At 39.0% G+C, this 24,224-nt stretch overlaps 10 protein-coding genes across 10 annotated transcripts; 4 read left to right on the top strand and 6 right to left on the bottom strand.

The window, feature by feature from the left end:
* Positions 1–1,147: 1,147 nt before the first annotated feature.
* BDF20DRAFT_903118 (uncharacterized protein) lies at positions 1,148–2,860 on the top strand (the record flags this gene model as incomplete). Its single annotated transcript, XM_053082910.1, has 1 exon — positions 1,148–2,860. A coding segment is annotated over one exon (1,134 nt), but the record flags the coding sequence as incomplete, so codon positions are not given.
* A 35-nt stretch (positions 2,861–2,895) lies between these two features.
* On the top strand, positions 2,896–3,494 carry BDF20DRAFT_992288 (uncharacterized protein; the record flags this gene model as incomplete). Its single annotated transcript, XM_053085372.1, has 2 exons — positions 2,896–2,997; positions 3,096–3,494. 2 exons carry the CDS (start codon positions 2,896–2,898, stop codon positions 3,321–3,323), a joined length of 330 nt encoding a protein of 109 aa, XP_052930688.1. The 3' UTR covers positions 3,324–3,494.
* Positions 3,495–3,974: 480 nt separating this feature from the next.
* BDF20DRAFT_830420 (ureidoglycolate hydrolase) lies at positions 3,975–4,505 on the bottom strand (the record flags this gene model as incomplete). The annotated part of the gene is made up of 1 exon (XM_053078384.1): positions 3,975–4,505. A coding segment is annotated over one exon (531 nt), but the record flags the coding sequence as incomplete, so codon positions are not given.
* An 18-nt stretch (positions 4,506–4,523) lies between these two features.
* On the bottom strand, positions 4,524–5,829 carry BDF20DRAFT_830358 (allantoicase; the record flags this gene model as incomplete). Its single annotated transcript, XM_053078374.1, has 5 exons — positions 4,524–4,591; positions 4,663–5,072; positions 5,174–5,488; positions 5,575–5,632; positions 5,703–5,829. Coding segments are annotated over 5 exons (978 nt in total), but the record flags the coding sequence as incomplete, so codon positions are not given.
* A 2,664-nt stretch (positions 5,830–8,493) lies between these two features.
* BDF20DRAFT_908576 (Spc98 family-domain-containing protein) lies at positions 8,494–11,144 on the top strand (the record flags this gene model as incomplete). The annotated part of the gene is made up of 7 exons (XM_053083496.1): positions 8,494–8,516; positions 8,622–8,839; positions 8,916–9,359; positions 9,438–10,002; positions 10,068–10,203; positions 10,276–10,569; positions 10,638–11,144. The coding sequence occupies 7 exons, from the start codon at positions 8,494–8,496 to the stop codon at positions 11,142–11,144; spliced, it is 2,187 nt and encodes a 728-aa protein (XP_052930685.1).
* Positions 11,145–11,209: 65 nt separating this feature from the next.
* Positions 11,210–13,280, bottom strand: BDF20DRAFT_349249 (GLE1-like protein-domain-containing protein). The gene is made up of 7 exons (XM_053075250.1): positions 13,125–13,280; positions 12,939–13,041; positions 12,720–12,868; positions 12,432–12,657; positions 12,166–12,360; positions 11,826–12,083; positions 11,210–11,742 (listed from the first exon to the last, which is right to left on the bottom strand). The coding sequence occupies exons 1-7, from the start codon at positions 13,205–13,207 to the stop codon at positions 11,275–11,277; spliced, it is 1,482 nt and encodes a 493-aa protein (XP_052930684.1). The 5' UTR covers positions 13,208–13,280; the 3' UTR covers positions 11,210–11,274.
* A 733-nt stretch (positions 13,281–14,013) lies between these two features.
* BDF20DRAFT_903103 (uncharacterized protein) lies at positions 14,014–15,238 on the top strand. Its single transcript, XM_053082909.1, has one exon. The coding sequence runs from the start codon at positions 14,409–14,411 to the stop codon at positions 15,228–15,230; it is 822 nt and encodes a 273-aa protein (XP_052930683.1). The 5' UTR covers positions 14,014–14,408; the 3' UTR covers positions 15,231–15,238.
* Positions 15,239–17,553, bottom strand: BDF20DRAFT_903101 (thioredoxin-like protein). The gene is made up of 5 exons (XM_053082908.1): positions 17,404–17,553; positions 17,273–17,319; positions 16,335–17,178; positions 15,678–16,266; positions 15,239–15,599 (listed from the first exon to the last, which is right to left on the bottom strand). The coding sequence occupies exons 1-5, from the start codon at positions 17,520–17,522 to the stop codon at positions 15,273–15,275; spliced, it is 1,926 nt and encodes a 641-aa protein (XP_052930682.1). The 5' UTR covers positions 17,523–17,553; the 3' UTR covers positions 15,239–15,272.
* Positions 17,554–18,002: 449 nt separating this feature from the next.
* BDF20DRAFT_917992 (6-phosphogluconate dehydrogenase, decarboxylating) lies at positions 18,003–19,880 on the bottom strand (the record flags this gene model as incomplete). The annotated part of the gene is made up of 4 exons (XM_053084635.1): positions 18,003–18,883; positions 19,078–19,606; positions 19,715–19,748; positions 19,867–19,880. The coding sequence occupies 4 exons, from the start codon at positions 19,878–19,880 to the stop codon at positions 18,003–18,005; spliced, it is 1,458 nt and encodes a 485-aa protein (XP_052930681.1).
* Positions 19,881–22,000: 2,120 nt separating this feature from the next.
* On the bottom strand, positions 22,001–24,182 carry BDF20DRAFT_903095 (uncharacterized protein). The gene is made up of 3 exons (XM_053082907.1): positions 23,886–24,182; positions 22,823–23,747; positions 22,001–22,736 (listed from the first exon to the last, which is right to left on the bottom strand). The coding sequence occupies exons 1-3, from the start codon at positions 24,132–24,134 to the stop codon at positions 22,237–22,239; spliced, it is 1,674 nt and encodes a 557-aa protein (XP_052930680.1). The 5' UTR covers positions 24,135–24,182; the 3' UTR covers positions 22,001–22,236.
* Between the last annotated feature and the right edge of the window lie 42 nt (positions 24,183–24,224).

Here is a 24,224-nt window from a genome sequence, read left to right as displayed (position 1 = left end):
TACCCTTACATCTACCACATACAACCAATACTATCATTTGCGGGGGATTTCAATGCACGAATGGGCGACTTCACTGGCGATACCAGAATCAATCCCACAGGACGACTAATATTCAATTGGATGAGGGCTAGCAATCTTATTTTATGGAATGAACGTCTTACCCACGGTCAACCTACCTCTTATACGTTCCAAGGCACTAGTATTATTGACTACTTTTTCAGCACTGCTGAATTGTATACACCGACCCTTCGCATACGCGATGACCTGTCACCCAACTCTAACCATAAGTTTATGACTCTGTCCTTTGTTGTTCATGAGAATCTACTCGCTCTACTAACATCCCCACAGATTAACTGGAATGTCAAGAAACTCAAACGCTTCGAAAACTATGATCTATATAAAAAAGTATTCTTACAGAATCTATCCCTGATATTGCCCCCACATCCATCCTTTTCTGATAGATCCACTGCTTGCCAGTATATTGAAACTATCCATAATCAACTATGTGAGAGCATCATAGCGACACTAGACTTCGTCTGTGGAAGACGCCCACCTCATACCGATGACTATCTCAAAGGCTTTTGGACACCTGAAATGACAGCTGCATTTAACCGGAAGGAATACCTATGCAAGAAATGGCGAAAAGCTCGAGGTTTGAATTGCCTCCGTTATTGGGAACAGCATCAAACAGCGCAAGCCACACTCCGGCGTCTAGTCCTACAACGTAGACGGGAAACTTGGCGTACTTTCTGTCAACAATTAGCACAAGGCGATTACATCAAAGCCATTGCCAAGTTCAGCAAAATCCGCAAGAACCGGAAGATCAAACCAACCTTCTCAACAATGGAAGGCCCTCAATACTCAGCAAATCTGATGTCACAACACCTACAGCAGATTTATGCTGGTAAACTTCTTCCTCGTTCCTCTACGTCAACATATTCCACAGAACCGTTTGATTCCCGCTAACTTCCGCCCTATCAGCCTAACATCTACGTTTCGTAAGATCTTGGAAAAAACTCTCCATCACATCCTTGAACAAACTGGCCCCCCTCTCGATATAGCCCAAGGTGGTTTTCGCCTTCTCGGAGTACTCTAGACCAAGCGCTCTGCCTTATTGAAACTTGTGCCATCCTGCGTCGACATCACAAAATCACACCAACATTGGCATTCCTTGATATCAAATCCGCATATGATACTGTTGACCGAGATTATATATGGAACGCAATCCAAACCTATTTACATCCAGCCCTGCTAGGTCTTCTTAAAAACCTATTTGACGAAGTTCAAATAGAAGTACTTGTGTCTAACGCTACTTCCCCTCGGTTTACCCCGGCTACAGGAGTATTGCAAGGGTCTATCCTCTCCCCATACCTTTATTCCGTATATATCAACGAGCTACCTTCTTTACTTCGTGAACAACCACTTTCATTACCGCAGCCCGATGGGGTATGTCGTTTTGCGTTATCTGTGACAAGCCTACTATATGCGGATGATGTTGTGCTCATAGCTGCTCCCACACAACTTCAGATACTCCTCAACAAATGTGAGGAGCATAGTCACAGTCTTGGATATCATTGGAACCCACTTAAATGTGCTGTAGTCGCTCCCAGTTCCGATACATCCTCTTACTCTCTATATGGTACTAGCATTTCACGTCAGACATCATTCTCGTACCTAGGTATCCCCATTGGCCCAGGTGGACACTTACTTACCAACGATCTAATTCAGAACAATACCAACAAAGCCTTACACACTATGAACACCATGTCAGCTATTGGCGTCAATCATAAAGGTTTCAATCAGCTCCTATCAACACGCTTCTACACCCAAATTGTGCGCACCCAACTGGAATACGGTCTTGCCATCAGCTCATTTTCATCACCCCAAATAAAGAAAATCGAGGAATGCCAAACAGAATGTATAAGACGAATTTTTGGAGGAAATTCCCGTTCATCAACCAAGGTCATGTTACATCTGACCAACCTTCCATCCATGAAAGAGCGTGTTCACCGCCTACAAGGAAAGTTCTTATTAAGGTCCATCAATGGTCCCAGGGATATCCTGTTATCGCAGTTTTTACCATACTTACGTGCTTCAGCTAGTCTGTCTCATTGGTACAAGCTCTCCAAAACTCCCCTCTGGCAACGCTGCTGCAACTTTCATAACCCTGACCGCATCGATACTCGTGTGTTCAATACTACCTATCATGAACTTCGTGTCGAAAACCTTCAAACACAACGCCAAGCTAACAATTCGGTTCTCCTCTCCTCTTGTCGCCCTTTTCATGGTGTTGATCCAACTCTTTGGCTACCTATGACTCCCGTGGAACGCAGTCGAGTTATACGTTGGCGTCTCGGTTGGTTACCTGGTGGGGTTCCAAAACCGTGCATACATCACCCTAATGTCATGTTTACCCGCAAACACTCAATAATATGCCTTCACATGCACCGTCGATTACAAATGCCCTGCACAGTAAATGACCCAATATCATTTCTTCTCAGCATGCTTCCAACCATAAAAACACGTAACAAACAAAATATTCAACGCTTCTCCAGCTGGAAAATTCGATGGCCCGCACTATATCAAATCCTATTCGAACTTGATTATCTACATCATGATAAGACCCCCCCCCAGAAACTCCCACTCTTGGTAACAAGTTAGTCCAGTGGCTCACTCAGGACTAATCTAGTCCTTGATTTACCCTCTTTTCCTCTTCCCTTCTCTACTGCCTTTTTCCTTTATTGACTATCAAAAAGGTTTTTTAGCACCCTTCTCCCCTTATATTTGATCTGACCCGGGCAATTCAATCTCATAATGGTTATGTGCTCATGTGGGGTTAAAATTATTTGCCAATAAAAATCTTGTTTAATCGTACTGATTACCAGTAAGGTTGAAATGTACCCTGTTGAAATCTTATTTGTCTCAGTGTGCATGGAACTTACAACTGGTAAAGGCAGTAAATCTGAATTGTTTCTCAGATTGTTAAGCGAATTGGAGGTCAGAACATGACAATTAGGTTATAATTACTTTCGCAGTGATAAAATAAAATTGGCTGCTGTAATATTTGTTTACTATTGTTGTAGCTCTACTCTTAGCGCCAATTTCGCTTTCTCATTGCAATCTTGACGGTTCTGCATTTGTTTGAAAATCAAAAACAATTGAAAACTGTTTTTAGCAGTGATGACCTGTTTAAGCAATTATTGTTTGTTCGTATGACCTCTAAAACTCTGTGGAAGCCTGAGATACTCTTACCTGAAACAAACACAAAATTAGAAAAGAGGCATACAATTATTCCAGAGAGGTTGCTAGGGTTTAACGACTAACAACGTTAGGATTTGAGCAACCAGACAGTCCGAACGCCTTTGCAAATCATACAATACATGAATACGCAGCATAAAGACAATAAAAAAAAAAGAAAGAATGGTAATAAATTATTATCAACGTAGTTACTCAAACATTACCTACCGTATATTCCATTATTCAATAAACCTGTCGCTAAACTTTTCAAAAAAAAAGTTCTATGCCACAACATGAAATTGTCATTATAAAAGACCAAATACGATGCCATAGCCATGTATGGTGTGTGTGCACTGTAACTATTACTCGGCATTGTATGTTAAAGAATGTATTCTTGTTCTGGCCGCAATTATGGTTTAAAAATTATCGATAGGAACATCTAGATCAGCCTACACTTTGTACATATACAATTTTTGTAGAAAGGATAAGAGTTGCATTGTATTTCTTATACTTTTTAAATGGAAAGGGCTTATTGATTATGGGTATTATTCTTAATAACGAAGGCAATTGAGCCGTGTATGTGTACAATGACAAGTATTTATTTATTATTACTTGAGAATCTATAATGACTACATACATGAGGGTATGATATACTACAAGTCTTTTTTTTTACTGTTTTTACCAGCATTTTAAAAAGACTTTAATTACATTTTTACAAAATCTACCTGTAGTTGCACTTATTGCGTGGTGAAACCAGGAACTTGGACAACGGTATGAGGAACCTCTACTACATTACAATCATCTTCAGGAACACCACTTTCATGAACGACAACAACGAAATCGGTGGCAGCATCTAAAGCTACCATAGGATGATGCCAGACACCATTTCTGTAGTTGATACCTTGTTCAGAGGTTGCAAAGAAAGCCTTCAAAGTGGACATATCAGGCTTGTCGTCAGCACCATTGAGGGCAACAACAACCAAGTAACCTCTTGTTTGGCCGTGGGACATAGGAATAAAAGCTTGGCTTGAGTAAGGGTGTCTTTCGAGTAATTTAACGGTGAATGGGATTTCGGTTGTAGGACGGCAGTGGAACATACAAAGATTCATCTTTCCATTACCCTTAGGGAATAAGTTGGCAACTTGAGCAACGTGGTGATATTTTTCAGCAGTACCTTGGTTAGCGCCTGTAACGTATTTAGCACCAGGAGCGTGAATGACATCGCCATAAGCAGCATAAGCTTCGGAAGTGAGAGGTTCAGCAATAATACCCTTATTAGGCAAAGCAATAGGTGATTCGGGAAGCTTGCCACCTTCAGGGATACCGTACAAACGAACACGTTTAATACCGCCATCTATTTAATATGGATTTAAAAGTCAACAAGGGCGTACTTGTAGTGTTATGTCAAAGTATATTATTTCTTACCAGGAATGATGGAAACCTTAGCATGTGTGAAGACCTTATCAGCGTTTTCTGTATGGAAGTGGAAGATATTGTTGGGTCCAGTGCTGGAAGGCTCGAGGATGGTAATCCACTCAGCATCTTCTTCGGGAACATTCAACTTGCTGTTTGTAGCTTCCAACTTGATTTGATGAGGGTAGTTGCCCTTGAAGTGAGTTGTGTCAATTTCGGCTTGTAAAATGTGGCCGGGAACACCCAAACGGAGGACAACAAAGTCAGCATGGCCCTTGACACGTGAACGGGCAGTTTGCCATCCTTCTCCCATGTTTCTACCTCTACCAGGCATGATCAAAAAGTCACCAGGACCATAGTGTTCATCACTGACTTGAACAGAACGGCCACCATATTGAACAGAAGCTAAATCGATCAATTCGCTAGAATTGACAACGAAGCGAAATATATTTTAGTTATTCCACCCTTATCTGCGTTGTGTATTTTCGTTTTTATCCTTGAAGAATCATCCTTAAATACTTACTCTTTGTTTTCCACTGGCTGAGGACGAACATCACCGTATGCTCGGAAACGAGCAATACCACCGTCGGGGTAGTTGTTCAAACGAAGATGGGTATATGTAGTGGTGGCATTCTCTAAAGCGAAAATGTTGTGGCTACTGGAGGCGAGGTCGACCTTGGGAAGAATTTCGACCCAATGAATGTCCTCTTCGAGACCAGTGGAATCGGGACAGTAAGCAGCTTCAACAGATGCAGCAGAAGCATGGTTACCGGTGAAAAAGCTAGTATCAATATCGAAACCCTTGATGGTGCCAGGCAAACCAAGTCTAATAATAGCCCTATTATTATAACATAGTATTGTCAGCTATGTAAATTCTCTTTGTATGTTATCTCAAAAGCATATGTTTCTGTAGTTTAAACTTACCAATCGTAAGTTTGGTTGTGTCTCTTGGACTCCCAACCGTCCATCCAAGAACCGTTATCTACAAGGAAATTTTGAAGGAGATGAGCAAACTTGTTCCAAAAATCGAAGAATCGTGTTAGAACTATTACCATCAAACTTATCAGGGCGACTGACTGGAGGTAGAGGATTGAGCATACGAATAGCAGGAGCAAAGAAGTCATCGGTGACTTTGACAATGCCGCTTCCAAGTGCATCAGTTGCAAGGTCTGTGTGCATTTATTATGAATTTGAAGGTTGCATATGTTTAATTTAACATTTCCCCACAATCGTTACAAAAAAAGGAATAAAATTTTTCAAATTAAGACTCACCAAGGGCTTTGCTTAATTCGGATTTCTTGAAGTCTTCGTAATCGATTTTAGTATAAGAAATAGCGTTGGTCATTTTGTATCGTTGGATTTTTACTGTCCTTTGACTTTATCACTGTTATGTAAATAGAAAAGAGAAAAGTCCAAAAAAAAGTGAAGAATTGACCTGTTGTTATATAATAAAATTTCTTCAGAATTTAATGGTGTATTGAGTTACTCTAAATGATTTCATAGTCCTACAGAACGAAAATCCTCCAATCATGACGAAGATATACCATCTACTAGGATCGCAATCAAATATACCCGTACTCTTTGACAGCCCAGTTGCTAAGTGTCCAAGTGGGCAAGGTCCGAGCGGCCAAAGAGGAAAAGTATAACACTTTCAATTCTTTCTTTTGAAACAGGTATTATAGCAATAGTACTCATTTATTTTATTTTATTTTTGAAATGTATACAAAGACGATCAAGTGGTTACTCTGCGTTCCTGTCTTCATGAGGATGATAATTCACCTTTTTGTATTAAGAATATGCGTTCGTTGTTAAAATAGTCAAGAAAGTACTCCCATATACAAAACTGTAATATCCATTATTAGTAGTTAGCTTCGACATTGTTAAAGCTTGATGTGGAAAACTAAAAGCGCTTCACTGTAACCTCTCAAACAAATATGAGGTGCTTTGTATCACTCTTAAAATTGTATCAAGAACCAAATACGAAGTAAATGGTAACAGCTGCAAAAGCATTTCTAAAATATGTCTTAAAGTATAGCTTGCTTTCAGCCAATAGTAGTGTTCGAAAGTGACATTTGAGTCAGTAACAACATAAAAAGGTTATCCTACTTCATATTGAATGCCATATTGAAATAAGTACAATATCCTTTCCCAGTTCTTATGTCCTAGAATTTTTAAATGTTGAAAAGATAAAAAGCACTTTATGCCATAATAATATTTGCTTAATAGCCATCTATTTCCAAATGTCATTACCTTAAAGGCGTAAGTCGAGACAATGCAAAGAAATGTGATTTAGACGACCAACAGCACATGACATAATTTGGTAACCATCATTTCAAATATCTTAAGTCGAGAAGGCGTATATTTATTATTGACAAATACCTGTACTCTGAAAAGAACTTCCATCAGAATGCCATGAAATGAATCTCAAAACCTTATTGTATAGGTAACAGGTATCGATTTCCATCTCCAGATGGATATTTGCTCAATATCTATAGTTCATTTTACAATTAGGTCTATTTACACCACTAGTAAGTCTATGATACTCCTTTTACTCTTCATTTTCTGTCCTAATCAAACAACTATACACGTACGACATGGCCTTTATGAATATAAGGTTCTGCATGAATTGTGTGTTTTCACAAAATGTAACATGTAATGATGGTTGTTCCTGATCTATCATTGAATTTAGATCCAATCAAATGCTTCGTTTTAAATAGTATACATGATAATAAAAGCTTTTCTGGAAAGCTTATTTTAACAAAATATGGAAGAAACGAGTATTCTGATGCGGACAATTATCAAGGTACATTTAATTTTTCGTTGCCTAAACTTTTCAATTTACAAGCTGTCCTGAAGCCAAACCCCTTAGCACAACACTTCAAAAAATTGAAAAATTATTACTTTTGAGGATCAATAATAGAAACAGACTGCTATTTTCTTTCTTTGAAGTTGAGACGTCTCATGGTTTAGATGCCTCCGAAACAATCGAACCAGATGTCTGGCTGACACGTAGTCCGCTTTCGCTAAATACACCACAGAGCTTTGGAAAAAAAAGGAAAACCAACATCCGAAACCGTGTACAAGGAAAGAAAATTTCGTGCCTTAATTTTCCTGCATTTTCAGGCTCATGTAATTTCGTTATTGTTTTTCCAAACGCAGATTCAACTATCGATTTCCAGATGAATAACTTGGAATCTGCACATTTCTTCAGACCAAGAAACGGCGATCATCCGCGATCTAGTAGTCATAGAGCTTCAGTTGCCTCTATTTCGTCTGACATTTCGCAGTTTAGTCAGAATACACGATCCAACCGCATCAACAATACTATCAACAAACTCATTACTGAATTTATTGCAGTGGACAAGGAAAATTTGACTCGAGAAGAAGAGAGGCAGAGACAAATATTGCTAGATCGATATAGTAACTTACTGATAAGGTATAATATCAGTTTTCCCAACAGTCAGCGCCAAATTTAAAACAGTAGTCGGATTATCTAATCGTTTTATTACTCGTTTCAAAAAGTCGAAACGAACCCTCAGCTATTGAAGACGAAAACCACATTGTTTTAAGCATTCAGTCTAAATGTAAAATCATCCGAATCAGCCTATTCACTTAATTGAGTTGATTTTTGATATGTTTTCTATTCATAGTACAAGAATCGCAAAGAGCTTTTCAGTTTGGACATTTGTACAACAAATTGCGCTCAAAAGTAATATCAAACTATTCTAACTTTCAACAGTCAGTAGCTAAATACTTGAGCATTACTATATTTCTAGAACCTAAAAAAAAGATGGTCAATTCTTTATCTTCTGTCACTCTTAAGTGATGGAATGGATGACAATAATGCCCCTTCCTCCTCTGTTCTGGTAAAATGCCTACAAAAAATTTGCTTGCAAATATCAATGATCTAAGCTTGCTTTTACATAAAAAATTAAGCGAGATATAGATGACAGTATTCCTTCACCAATAAGGCAACTGCCAGACTTGTCTACCACAACAGAGCATATACCACCTCCAACATCACGTCCTCATGAACCACATCAAAAAGAATCATCCATGCGGAATACGCGCCGTCGACTGACCCGCGAACCGCGGTATTCTTCAGAACAATCTATGGAAATTCATGATGTATCTCCTGCAGTTTTATTAGCAAGAGCTCGAGAAGCACAGGATTATCGTTCATCAGAGAGTAAGTTAAATGAGTCGAGATAAAATGAACTGTTTGAAGTATGACTAAAACGAGAAACGTGAAGTCCATCTATTAGGACTCACTCATGTATCAGAAACTGAGTTGCTTCGAGACTTGATTTACATATTTCAAGGCATCAATGGACAATACATTCAATATGACCCACTCAACAGAAGTTACGGATTCATAAGTGGCGTAGAAATATCCGAACCAACCAAAGAAATTGTTTTCAAATTGACAGATATAGGATTGTATTATATGAATATTCAAACGCTTATTAATAATGTAGGCTCGCCCAATATCGGGCTGATACAGCAGTCCTTGTGTGCCACATTTCAGCATAATTTAGCTGACTACTACCGTTTCATTGCGGTTTTGGAGGCAAAGATAGAGAAACAGATGGCTGCTAAGGATACAATATGGACAGAGGACAGTTTATCATTGAAACGACTTTTAGGATGGGCATTGCAAAGTCAACAAGAATTAAAGTTGATGGATGCTTTAGCGACAAGCTGCGAAGGTAAGTTCGGCAATTTCTTTTATACTGGACAATCCGATTCTCATATGCAAAGCTTGATTATTGACATTGGCACTGTAGGTTTGAAAGGAGGAAAACTTTTAACTGAGATACACAACTTCACTAAACACGGTGATCCTTTCATAAAAAAATACATTACAATGACGCTGCGTAGTGTATCAAAACCATTCTATGAAATGTTGGAAAGGTGGATATATGAGGGCGAACTTGATGATCCATTTGATGAATTCTTTGTAGCTTGTAATTCTGACGCACCTCAAGATCAACTTTGGCTATACCAATATACCTTACGTGACAATATGCTGCCTAATTTCATATCTAAGGAATTAGCTCAAAAGATCTTTTCTATTGGTAAATCACTCAATTTTATACGATACAGTTGCCAAGAAACATCTACTTCTTCAGAAGCTGCCACTTATTTTCCGAATGACAAAGAAAAGTCCTTCGAATATGGAAACATACAACATCTTGAAAAAGCCATCGAAGTAGCCTATAAAGATACAAGTACAGCACTGTTAACACTGCTCAGAAACAAATACAAGTTGATGGATCATTTGAAGGCCTTGAAGCGGTATATGCTTCTTGGACAAGGCGATTTTATTGCTTATTTGATTAATGCATTATGGTATTTATTGCAGCTTTACCTCAAATTTTTGAGCACGCCTTGTCTCATTATTTTTCGGATAATAGGTCACACTTGAACAAACCTGCAAATTTAATATATCGACATAATTTAACGAGCATTCTGGAATCAGCCATACGTTCTTCTGATGCTCAGTACGATAATCCTGATCTTATACGTAGACTCGATGTCAAGCTTTTAGAGGTTTGTTCAGTTTATCTAATCAAAGATTAAAGTAATTTGACTAATTGATATGTGCGTGTTATATGCTTGTAGTTCCAAAGAGACGACATTGGTTGGGATGTGTTTACTTTAGAATACCATGTTGATACCCCTATAAACACTGTTCTCAATCCTGAAGCTATGAAGAAATATTTACAGATATTCTATTACTTGTGGCGACTAAAACGTGTCGAATGTACTTTATCCTTAGCTTGGCGACAATGGTTTAAAGCTCGACGAGATTTTCAAAATTTGATCAATATACAACAAGACATTCATTCGACGCAAATTACAATACAATATATGGTCCATTTCGTATACCAACTACAGCATTATATTTTATTCGAGGTAAGCTGTGGCAAAGTTGACTCTGTCTATAATTGTAGCTGTATAGGCTCATAATTTATGTATTAAAGGTCCTGGAATGCTCGTGGAATAAACTAGAGACTTTTATTGAAAATAAGAGTATCGATTTGGATTCAGTTATAGCAGCTCATGACGATTACTTGTCAGAAATTTTGGAAAAAGGGTTTTTGAGTAGCACGAAGGGAGAAGAGTTTGCACCTCGCTTGAAGACCATTTTGGAATGTATATTGAATTATAAAATCGTTCTAGACAATTTACATAACTTTGCAACTACTATTTCTGCAAGAGTAGCAAATGACAATAGCAGCAACAGAGTCAGTATGGAAAAACTTCGAAGAATCAGAGACCAACAGGAAAAGATGGAAGACGATTTCAGAAAGCAAGTATTACACTTTTTACGTCTGCTGCGAGCCTATCACGATGAAGATCTACGTTCTTTAGCAACTCGGTTGGACTATAATGATTTTTATGCAGGATTAGCGCCGAATGACCATATAGTGCCTACTTCTAATTTGCTCGAATCATATGAGACTGGAAGCTTTGAAATGGCCATATAACAAGAACAATGATAATCAGCAATTCTTGCCGAAATATGTCAATAAATATATACAGATATCCTTCGTTTTTTCTATGAAAGTTTACAGAAAAATCAAGAATATTTTATTGAAGCTTATGATGGCATTATCATTATCGTTTTTCAGGAGGGACTTCTGGAACAGTGTCTAGCTTTCCAGTTTGGAAGTAGTCATCAATGAACATTTCTACCCGTCTGATGTTAGCGACGTTATCGTTCGATTGAGTAGGAGGATATTTGGGGCATATTTCTTGACGAATCAATTTTAGAAGCTTTGTCATTTGTGTAGGATAGGCTTCTAATAATCTTTTGGAGGCCACTTCTAACATACCTCCAACAAGTGCAGGAGTCACTTCTCGTGGAGGCATATTACAGATACGTGCCAACCAAATCCAAGCGTGTTTAAGTGGATAAGGGTTGGGAGGCTGTCCTGGGTCAGGTACTGTTTGACATAACGCACCATAAAGCATTATATAACATTTTTGAAATTCTGAATGTTGCAAGTGACTCTCAATCGTTTTGGTTTCCTTATCACTATATGTGTATCGTAAGCGCGCTTTTATCTCTTCAACAGAGAGGGACTGAAAGAAAGTGAGTGACATATGTCTAATGTAGAGCTTGGTGATAAAGAAGCGGTTTCAGATATGTTTTGTTTGAGACTTACAGGATCATCGTCGTGGTATTTAGGAATCAGATATTGGCAGCGTTTAAACAATCGACCTAATAAATAATCTGAAAATTCTGGAATAGAACTTATCATTAAATAGGCAAATCTTGCTAAAAAATAAGCAGCATGAGCTGTAGCATGGATTTCTTGTCTAGCCTGAGATAAGAATGCTTTTGCAAGGTGATTTAAAGCAAATTCAAATGCATCCGGTGACTGTTGCTTAATGCCAGCAAGGTGTTGACAAAGAGCAGCATGCTGTCAGGCAATGAAAAAGAGGGGAAAAAGAAAAAATAAGCAACTATGGTTACCACATCTCGTTCTGTGCAGCTATCCTTACCTTTTCAAGCAAAACACTATGATCGTATTGTAATTGTGATACTGTTCTTGTAATTGGTCTTTTAGCATTAAAACAAGCCTTTCGAAAATTATCATCGCTCAATTTAGGCTTTATGGTTGTTTTGTAATATTCAATTTTTTTATAGAATCGCTGGTACTCTTGCCATCCTTCTATTGAGGTCGCTGATGATTGTTGCTAAGATAGAACTTATATTAGTTACAGTACAGTTTTTGGGCACCTATTCATGATCTCAGCAAGAACTTTACAAGTTTCTTAATCTCTTCCTTCTTTTCGTTAGCCTTCTTTTCTTCTTCTAGCCTCTTGGCCTCTTCCTCTTTTTCCTTCTTTGCTTTCTCTTCCTTCAGCTGAGCCTCTTTCTTTTCATTTTCGAGTTTTTTCTTATCCAATTGGATAGCATTTTCAACTAATTTTCGCTGCTTTTCCAACTCTTTCTCAAATCTATCATCTTCGCCGGCATTATCATCGTTTAATCTACAAAACTAGTTGGATACTACTCATAAGGGCTTATTCATTTAACAGTACCAAGAACTTACTTTAATAGATTGATTTCTTCTAGAAGCCTTTGTGCTTCATCATGCTCTTTTCTGCGTTTTTCGCGTTCTTTCTCTAAAAATTTTGTTTGCCTTTCTTGTAGTTTGAGCTGATATTGTAACCATGAGTCTTCTGTAGGCTCGATATAAGTCTATACAAATGTGAGTTGTAATTTCGTTCATTCAATTGGCATACTCGTTTTGAAGTTTGCTGCATTTTACCAGTCCCTTCAATAAATTAGTTGATTTGTATTTATCGAGTGGGTTATATGTGCAGCCAAGTTTGAGAATATTTTTTTGCTGTTTCTCTGTCATATGTACACGACTATATATTTCAATGTCATTAAAATTAAGCAACCGTTCGTCTGAAAACGCCATATATTTCTGATTATTTGAACGCATTGTTACTTTTGAATGAAGAAGTTTTGTTCATCTTCTGAATCAGAATCAGGCACTGAGTATATGTTTGGATTTGTAATTATCAAGGTCATTATAAGATTGTTGTGTTAGCTGCAACAAAAAATGCACATCAATAATGCGACATGAAAGAAAAGGTAGAAATCATCAAAAACGGCAAATGAAAGTGACGTCCCTTTTGAAAATGTTATTGTGCGTATTTTCCTTGTAACACAGAAATTTAAACTTTTATTTTTTGCCCCTCTTTTTGAGTTTCCTTTTGGTTTCTTGGTTGCTCATATAAAAAAAATGGCTAATCAGTCGCCTCATCCTAATTCAAATTCTCCTCGATCGAAACAGAATACTTCTGCTTTTCAATGGCCTATACCGTCATCTCCTTTGCAGTCAACGAAGCCTAACAATGCGAGTCAACCGAGCAATTTCAATGACATTACAGTAAAAGAGATTTTGGACCGATACGGCGATGACCCTGAACTATTAAAATATATACTTACAGCCAAGTCCGAAGAAGATAAGGTAGAGTTATAATTTGGCTAAATTATGGCAAACCCTTTGATTATTCATGTTTTCGCTCTATGGTAGAAAAAAGCAGCAAGAGATACCTTGAAAGCAGAGGAAGCACGTATCCAGCTGAGACAAATGGACATAGATATTGCTCGAGAACAATCAAAAGCATCTCTAAGATACGATAGGCCACCTGCTTTCATAAGTCATGTTTACCCTCAGGCGTATGTAACCTCGCAACCACAACCTTATTCAGCGCAATTGTATCCTCAGCAGCAGCAACTGCCACAGTATGTTCACAATTCACATAGCCATCCACAACCTTTGCAACAGCAGCAGCCACCTCAGCAACATCAACAACCTCAGTCAGCGCACCCTTCGATTCCTCCAGCACATCCTCAACACTCTCATAGTAAACAACAATCCAAACAACATCAACAGCAACAGCAGCAGCAACCGCCGGCACCACAATCTCATCAAACGTCGCATCATTATTCATATTATGGATTAGCGCCTGTTCAGCAACAAGTGCTTGCGAGGTTTAATTATCCTGTGCCTTATGGGACAACAGGGCATCATGGACAGCCACCGCCCTCTCCTTCTGTGCCTTACCCACATTCAGCACATCCACTTTGTCCGCCTACGACCGCTACGAACACAAATAAGAAGAAGAATAGCGAGGATAGAAGTAACAATAATGGACAACATCTTCAACATAGAAATAATACGCTAAACCCACAACAATCACCTACTTCACCTGCTGCTAACGGTATGACTGACGACAATAACGTGAGTAATGCCCACACCACCCTAAGGAAGCGTAACAGAGCTTCTTTCTCATCCTCTTCGAACGAACATGTAGAGCCTCATCCACTTCAGCCTCAGCAGGATAAGTTATCACATAATAAAGTAATGGAAGCTTTGAAAGCAAAGATTCAACGAGGAAACAGTGGACCTAATACTGGTGGTAATAATAATGGCGCCTCGTCCTCCTCCAATGTCCCTAATGGCACTTCTGGTACTACTACTTTTACTACTTCATCTGTACGGTCAACCACCCAAAATCACCATCAAGAATCAAACTCCAGCAATAATAGCAGTAACAAAAGAAGAAAACCTACTCTGCCCAAACCCAGTGTATTAGTAAAACAACAGCCATTGGAACCAAAAGCGAAATCCACGACCTCAACAACGCCCTCACCCCGTTCAGCAAAACCTATCTTGCCGCCTATTGATACGAGTCTAGGGAGAACGGATTGTGCTTCCACAAAGTTCCCGAACCATCCTTTGTCTCAGCATCAGAGCAGCGGAAGTTCCAGTAGCAGCCATAGTACTGCAATCAACTCCTTTAATGATACAACTAGTAGCCATACTATCACAAGGAACGTCAAATTGGAGGAGCAGAGTGCCAGTATGGATAATGATAAACAAGCCGATACTCGAAATGATACCGCTCATCATAATATATATGATACACACAACACATTGAAACTCAACACTACCGTCTCTTCGCCTAGTGACCATATCTTATTGAATACCCGCCGTGCACGCTCTTTATCCCCTTCCCCTTCCACAACCTCTGCACAGAAATAAATAGGAGTCGCTATATATACACATGTTTATTTCCATAAAAATCTAATCTTTATGAGTATAAGAGGATGGTTTGTAATAGGGTAAACCACTGTTCGCATTGATGTATGCGTTGTTGAGTCGTTTTGGACTATGGTATGTAAGATATCTATAAACAAAGCTACCGACGACACCCAAAGTGATTGAGCTGATAAACCAATGAGTAAATATCCAACGTACTCCTCGTGTTAAAGAGTCACCAATTTGTTCATGAACAGCTAATGTTGTTTCGCCCTGCAATTTGTCTAAGTTCTTCAATGTCGTATACAGTTCCTCAGGTTGATCAATGCTTAACGGTCTCTTATTGGTATCCTTGTCAAAGTAAATGTGCTCCTATTAGGTATACATGCAAATGAATGTGTTAATGAATTATTTCCGAGTCTTGATTTTAAATCGAGAGAACTACGTTACAGGCGCATTAAATATAATTAATTTCGAGGTACTATCATGCTCTACATTGAACTTTTCAAGCACATATTCTCTCCACATGGCACGGTCCATCTCTGCAAAAATAACTCTTCGGCTAACGTTGCCTCCTTCATTTGCTACCTTCCAATTACTAGCAATATCTCTAAATTTTGATTGACTTGTGGTGTCTTTGGCGTTGATAATATTCAGAACAACAGGTGAATGGCCTTCTAAAATGCTTTTGTAGTTGGTGGGACCTAATTTACTGACCAAAGGATATTTAACATTTTCAATCCAACGCAAAAGAGCAGGTTTATCGTCAAGATTGCTGAAATCGTGCTTTGAATACATGCTGAACATGCCATCTTTAGCAATCAATAAGGCTGGCAGTTTAGATTTGGCATTGAATTTATCGATGACGAGTTCATCATGGCTGGCATAAAAGGGAATAGTTGCCATGTATTGACGTCCAATACTGTCGATCATTTCTGGGACTGTATCCTTGTCATCTTTCTTCAAGTAAATCAGAACGGTATCCTTTAAAGATAGAAGACCCTCTAATTCATCCATGGAGATATCTTTAACAGAGACCCTGATCATGTAGATTTATATTAGTACAAGTCTGTTCTATGAAGAATAAGAGGGGGAGATTTATATTACCCTGTATGCTCGTTGGCAAATTTTGTCAGACTTACTAGAGAGCGATCACCATTATAATGAATCACATCTCCCAAGCCAAGAATTTGAAGGGTAGGAAAACCTGTAATGTCATAATCATCACAGAGAGTAGGTGCTTTATCACAATTGACTTCACCGACATTCATTTGGCCACGTAACTCCTCGGCCATTTTAGTCCACGTAGGAGCCATACGCTTACAATGAGGACACCAAGGTGCATAAAACTTGACAAACCATGGATTTGTGTTTGAAGATGAAATCTCTTTTAACTTGTCGCCGTCCAACTCTACTGAAACACCATCCGGATTTGCAAGCAACTTTAAAGCTGCATCATTTGATTTGGCTTCCTCAGCGATCTCCTCTATTAAGCCCGCTTCTTTTGGTTGCTGCTGCTCATGTATCTTATTATCATCCTCCTGCATCTCTAATCCGGTTTCTACAAGATCGTCTTCGATCACCATACTTTGTATGGACTCTACTTTTGGTGCTTTATCTTTACCAGTATCCTTTTCGCTGATATCTTTATCGTCATGAGTGACATTGAGATTACTATTGGTTGCTACTGTTTCTTGTGCTTTTTCTGTCTCTGTTTCATCACCCAGCTTTAACTTGTCCTTTACGTAGTTCACTAATCCGTCGTATGTATTGCCCTGAATGTATTTTTCTATTTTCTTTCCAAATTCCCATAGTTGAATGGATGGTACGCCAGCGATACCGTGAGCGCGACATAGATCACCATAAGTACTACAGTCGATTGTACCAAAGTGGAAGTTCTTTTCATCTGCGAGATAGCTGTAATCGTTAGTGAACCTTTCCCATTCGGGCGCTGTTTATCGAATAAAAGTTTAAAAGTAGTTAGCAAAGATATACTGTCAATAGTTTGCTCAATCTCTTCATTTCGGATCTGAAAGTCATTTTACCGAAATGCTGGCAATGTGGGCAGTAAGGTGAAAAGTATTCAATTAACCTAACGATGGACGAAAAGAAATAAGAATTGTTGTTAACTTGGCCCCTTGCGCAGAAAACAAACTACTTCTTTTTTTGTCCTTACCAAGTGCCAGGACCAATAACTTCCTCCAAAGTATCAGGTTTCAATTCAATGGAAATAGCATATACAATGCTTGAGAGGCAGCTAACAGTAACAGCACTTGCTATTGAAAATAGCTTCATATTTCAATAAAGGTACAAAGAAAAGAAGAAAGCCCAAAACAAAAAAAAAAATTGGTTGGGATATGAATTAACAAATTTGGAATTTCTAAAGTGTATTTTGCCCAATCACAAAGATTTATGCATGCACATCTTTCTTTGCATTTATGAATAGCATAACATATAAAAAAACGTAAATTGATCAAAAACTGTTATAAAACCCATACATGCATACACTATCATCGATTTTTTTTGTTGATATCGGCTACCTTCCTTATCCGAATTTGAGTGAAAATGAGGCTTAATTTTCATACGACCTTTACCGGTTTATCAGATTATTCTTTTTATGCTTGTTGTTGCACTTTAACAGGTTTTATTATTTTACAAAATTCTCGAATTTTACAAAAAAAGATATTATATATATATACATTGAATGAATATGAAAATGAGAGGGAAATCAGCAGAAAATGACGTTAAACTTTTTTTTTTTTTTGTTGTTGTTGTTTAAGCATCATAAGTAGAGGCAGAAACGTCACCACCCTTACCAGTCCAGTTAGTGTGAACGTGCTTACCAGGAGCATCCAAAAGTTCATAAGTGTGGGCACCAAAGTAATCACGTTGAGCTTGAAGAAGGTTAGCAGGGAGCTTTTCGTGACGAAGACCATCATAGAAGTTCAAAGCAGTGGAGAGGGCAGGAGTAGGGATACCCATCTTGATGGCATCAGCAAGAACAGATCTCCAAGAATCTTGAGCATCAGCAGTAGCCTTTTGGAAGAAGGGATCGAACAACAAGTTTTCAAGTTCGGGATTGTTGGTATAAGCGTCCTTGATCTTACCCAAGAAAACAGAACGAATGATACAACCACCACGCCACATCAAAGCAATACCAGCAAAGTTCAACTTCCAGTTATAATCCTTACCAGCTTGACGCATCAACATGAAACCTTGAGCATAAGAAACGATCTTGGCAGCATAAAGAGCTTGACCAAGTTGGTCAATAAACTTCTTCTTGTCACCTTGGAACTTGACGTCCTTGGGGCCGGCCAAAATTTTGGAAGCGCGAACACGTTCGTCCTTGAGTGAAGAAAGACAACGAGAATAGACAGCTTCACCAATCAAGGTAACAGGGATACCACGGTCGAGAGAGTCGATACCAGTCCATTTACCAGTACCCTTTTGACCAGCAGTATCGAGGATCTTTTCGACAAGGGGAGTACCGTCGGTATCCTTGAACTTGAGAATATCACGAGTGATTTCAATCAAGAAAGAATCTAATTCATGCTTGTTCCATTCTTCGAAGGTATTGGCCATTTCTTCGTGGGTCATACCGAGACCTTCCTTCATGATTTGGTAGACTTCACAGATCAATTGCATGTCACCATATTCTGTAGGCAAAGGTTAGAAAATAAATGGAAAAAATAAAAAACTATTTTTAGTCTTATCATTCGGGGAAACAGAAACTCAGATCATCGTGTGTGCCCATTTTTTTTTGCCGGCCTCTTTTTTTTTTTTCACACAATGACGGTAGAGCATGAAATAAATTTTTGACAATCAAAGCATGTTTTTTTTTTTTACTTACCAATACCATTGTGGACCATCTTGACATAATGACCGGCACCGGATTCACCGACCCATTCACAACAGGGAGCACCATCAGGAGCCTTAGCGGCAATATCTTGGAAGATATTCTTGATGTGAGGCCAGGCTTTGGGGTTACCACCGGGCATCAAAGAAGGACCATAACGGGCGCCCTCTTCACCACCAGAAACACCAGAACCGACAAAGAGAATACCCTTTTCTTCTAATTCCTTGCAGCGACGAATGGAATCGGGGAAGTGAGAGTTACCACCATCGATGATGATATCACCTTCTTCGAGATGAGGCAATAATTGTTGAATGAAAGCATCAACAGCAGCACCAGCCTTGACAAGCAACATAACCTTTCTAGGACGCTTCAACTTGGCGCAGAGTTCTTCAACAGAATGAGCACCAACAATGTTGGTACCCTTAGCAGCACCGTTCAAGAAGTCGTCAACCTTGGAGGTGGTACGGTTGAAGGCGCAAACGGTATAACCGTGATCATTCATGTTCAAAATAAGGTTTTGACCCTACAGGTAAGAACCAGAACGTTTCATGGAAAATGGTTAGAGTCATCAAGGCATAACAACTCATTTTTTTTTTTTTTTTTGCTAGTGGACAGAGTTGCTCAAACTTACCATGACAGCCAAACCAATGAGACCAATATCAGCGCTATTTATGCAGGAATATAAAATAAGGCGCGTTTCGTCAGCAAAAAGGAAAAAAAAAAAAAAAAAAAAAAAAAAAAAGTACATAGTGCAGCCTATGTCTGAAGTATCAGTCTACTTACACAGCTTCAACCATTTTTTAGAGTTAGATTTTCCTTTGAAAGTGAAAGATTAGATAAAAATCAAACAAAAGCGAAAAGGGAAAAAAAAAAAAGTGAAAAAAAAAGTGTGAAATCCCGCATTTATATATAAATCTCGGATGATGTAAGCGGTGAGTGAGGCTCTTACGAGGACTGCTGCTTATAAACAGGCGGTAAAAGAAAGCTCAGCTGTCATTTTATTGTTTTGCTGTGCCTCCTTGTAGTGAATATAGATCATTTCAGTCAAAACATAATCCGTTATACAAAGAAAAATGAACATCTTCTTTTTAAATGTCTTTGACTTAGGTGGCTGTACCATTCCTCCTATCGCAAACTTTGAATTATCAGTTGATTGCCAGGTTAAAGCAGATGGAACGCGACTCATGCCCATTATTAATCCTCATCTTTCCTACTCCGAAAACTGTATCTGGTTAAACCGCTGTCAAAACTGCCGTTGATTTGCTGTTTCCCATTAGGATTACACTAAATTTTTTACCGTCCTTGAGATGAGCAAATCGCTGAAATTTATAAGCAAGTAAGACTTACGTAAGTGACCTTCTTTTTTGGCTCCCCAGGCGGATATTTTATTTGCCAAACAAGTATAAAAACGTAGGGTACGGTAGAATTTTTACCAAATGAGAAAGGAAGGCTATGTGTACAAGGCGCAATGGTAACGAAATGAGGCTGATCTTACTATGCTTACAGTGAGAAGCATTGATAAGTTCTTGTGGCCGATTTCAACCATGCACAGGATTACATAAGATCTAGGTTTCATGCTGTTCTTTCCTTGTCATCCCGCGGAATTATCTCTATCGAAAGAAAAGCCTTGGCTATACAAACATACTTTATACAGCCCGCTGTAAAGTATTAAAGTTTGGACACAAGAAGCATTATGTAAGCTCTGGGGAGTTTTACTTAGCTTCCCTTGTGGCATTCAATTGAGTGGTTCCAGCGATCTCCCATTTTTCCAGTATGTATATAAAGGATGTAGCGTTACTACTATTATTTTGTGCACGTCACTGGTGACATGATAATATTCACTCTTTTCTTTTTCCGCTAATCATTCAAAAGATTGGTTATTATTGTTCGAGCAACATGAACAGTTTGAAGGGTCAAACAAAATAAATGGATGTATTACATAAACTAATGGTTTGAGCGGGATAGGACTTGCAGGGTTGTTAAACACTCACTATACACCACTAAATTAGGGTGCTAGTTTCAGTTTAATATTATAGCAGTGTTGACGAAGCATCAGTCACAACCAAATGCGACTCAACTGATTTAGTCTGTAAACATATGTACGGTTCAGTGAGCTTAGGTTAATATTTTAGTATGGGCTTGAGACATTTCCGGTTCTCTCGCTTAAACTGCCCCAACCTCATCGAGCACGTTTACCTCACTTTTCAAATAGTTTATACAACCATTTTTTTAGATTAACGTAAGATATAAGAGAGAGAGAGAGAGAGTATTCTTAGAGCACAGCTCTATTGACTTTGTAAATATGCCAAATTATTCCAAAGCACACAAACGTTACCTACCCTTGTTTTGTTTCACCTTCTTTCTAAAAGTCATTCATTTCATGGACGTAGTTTTGCTGCCGATCGTATCATTTGAAGCTAGAGCTGCTGGGATGTTCGTTACAAGAGGTACGTTACAGTATAAGCTTCGTTTGTAAGTCTATAGCAAACTGGGCATTGAAGTATAAACGGAGAGCTGCCGAGTAGGCGATGTGTTTGTCAACATGGTTTGAGAGAGCAATACCGCGCTTTTTGCTACCGCTGTTCAAGGGATAACCATGCCTATACAGTGTTTATGTTAAAGACCTACTTTGGGAGAGAGTCTTGGATTTTTTTGTAAATTAGACAGCAATTAGGACCCAAGTGTTGCATTGAATGCTCTGTTGCTGCTGACTTTAATCCAGTGTCTCGATTTGTCTATTTGCGGGGAAAAACGAAAATATTGAGCGGGACGGTGTATAGCGATATATTTGCGAAGAAGGAAAGCAGTGTTCAAATAAAGAAACATTACTTTTAGTTATCAAGTTCTACGGCAATGGGGTAGCTTTTTGCACAGCTCTCCTACTTGATTCTCGCCAAAAAAATGAACTCGATGTAGATACTTTTAACAAAAACAAGCATTTATTATATTGTTTTTTTAATTCATTCCTACCCATTTGGAAGTTAGAAGATCAGACACTTTTTTCCCAAGAAGAGAAGATTAAATACGGCAAAATTTTAGGAGGAATGAAACCGTTGGTTATGCAGGGAATATGTTATATTACAATGGAGATAGCACTATAGGAAAGGGAATTTTTTTTTCTTTTAAAATGATGAGCATGCAGGTGAGCGAGATTTAGGTAATGACAGTAGGTTCCTTGCGACCGGTGAACTTTTCGAGTTCGGACAATTCCAAAGCAACATCGATCAAAGGCTTTAAGCCAACCTGAGCGTCCTTGGGGTATTCAGCAGCATCATTAGAGTATTTCTCTACATAAAGACGAACAGTGGCACCTTGAGAACCGGTACCAGATAAACGGATGATGATACGAGATCCGTCCGTGAAGATGATACGGATACCTTGGTGCTTGGAAACGCTACCGTCAATGGGATCCAAATATTCGAAATCATCGGCCTTATCAATGGTAAAGTCACCAATCTTCTTGCCAGCCAATTCATTCTTTTCAATTTGATGACTGAGTCTCTTTACCATGTCATCAGCACGTTGACCGTCCACCTCTTCGTAATCATATCGGGAGAAGAAATTGCGACCATAAATCTTGTAATGCTCTTGAAGGATATCTTGGACACCCATTGTCTTGTCTTTATTAACGTGAGCAAGAATACTCAACCAGGCTAGAAAAGGAGAGTGTTAGATGATGATCGTTTCAATTTTTTCCCCTCTCTCCGCTTCCCGCTTTCAATTACGTCAGGACACTTACCCAAAACAGCCCAAAGACCGTCCTTCTCACGAATGTGATCAGAACCTGTACCAAAGGATTCTTCACCACAGATAGAGCAACGACCAGCATCCATCAAATTACCAAAGAACTTCCAACCAGTAGGAACTTCGAAATGCTCAAGACCCAATTTCTTAGCGACGAGATCGACAGCTTGAGAAGTAGGCATAGAACGAGCCAAACCATTGACACCATGCTTCTTGAAGTAGGGAATGGCATCCTTAGCGTAGTGGGCAATAATAGCGACACTATCAGAAGGTGTGACAAAAGCGTTCTTACCGATGATCATATTACGGTCACCGTCACCATCCGAGGCAGCACCGAAATCGATACCTTGGCTGTTGACAGCTTCAACCAAATCGTGAGCATAAGTCAAGTTGGGATCAGGATGTCCGCCACCAAAGTCAGGTTGGGGAGTGCAGCGCATGACGCTGGATTCAGGAAGGCCGAATTCTTCAACGAAAAGACGGTAGCCGTAAGGACCAGTGACACCATTCATACCATCGAACAGCATTTTGAAATCCTTGTTCTTGGCAAAGAAAGACTTGATAGCATCAAAGTCAAAAATTTCCTTCATAAGGTCAACGTAATCAGCGACACCGTCAATAATTTCAATCGTCATATCACCCACTTGTTGAGTACCAATCTTGGAGAAATCAACTTTGGGGACATCAGCCAACTTGAGTTCCTTGATGGTCTTGGAAACTTCATAAATCTTGTTGGTGACGGATTCAGGAGCTGGACCACCGTTAGAGCAGTTGTACTTGATACCAAAGTCGTTATCAGGTCCACCGGGGTTATGAGAGGCGGTCAAGAGAATACCACCCGTTGCCTTACGTTTACGAATAATATTGGAAGCAGCAGGTGTGGAAACAATACCATTACGTCCAACAATTAATTTGGAAACCTAGTTTGTTGAAAAAGACGAGTTAGCCATCGAGCCGAAACGCGTTCTCAAACATCCTATCCTCTTTCTGCCCTTTTTACACTCTCTTACACCGCCCCCCCCCAACCTCCTCTCTTTCGTTTTGTACAATTGACTTACACCTTGAGCAACACTACACTTGACAATGACTTGAAGAACCTCATCAGAGTAGTAACGACCGTCACCACCGATGACGAGGGTAGCGCCTTTAGCACCACCATCGGCTTCAGGGATAGCTTCCAAAATAGATTGAATAAAGTTCTCGGTGTAGTTCTTTTGTTGGAAAATCTTGACACGCTTTCTGAGACCTGAAGTACCAGGCTTTTGGCCTTCAAAAGGCTGTGTGGCAACGGTTTGGATATTGACCATCGTTTATGGTATAAAGTCTGTAAAATAGAAACGAAACAAGAAGAAAAGAAAAGGAAAAAGGAAAAGTACGGAACAAAAATTGAATCGTCT

Source organism: Mycotypha africana (genome assembly GCF_025528875.1).
Source record: "Mycotypha africana strain NRRL 2978 chromosome Unknown BDF20scaffold_20, whole genome shotgun sequence".
Taxonomy (NCBI): domain Eukaryota; kingdom Fungi; phylum Mucoromycota; class Mucoromycetes; order Mucorales; family Mycotyphaceae; genus Mycotypha; species Mycotypha africana.
Note: the sequence above shows the minus strand (reverse complement) of the source record. Positions and strands in the feature narration are given on the sequence as shown.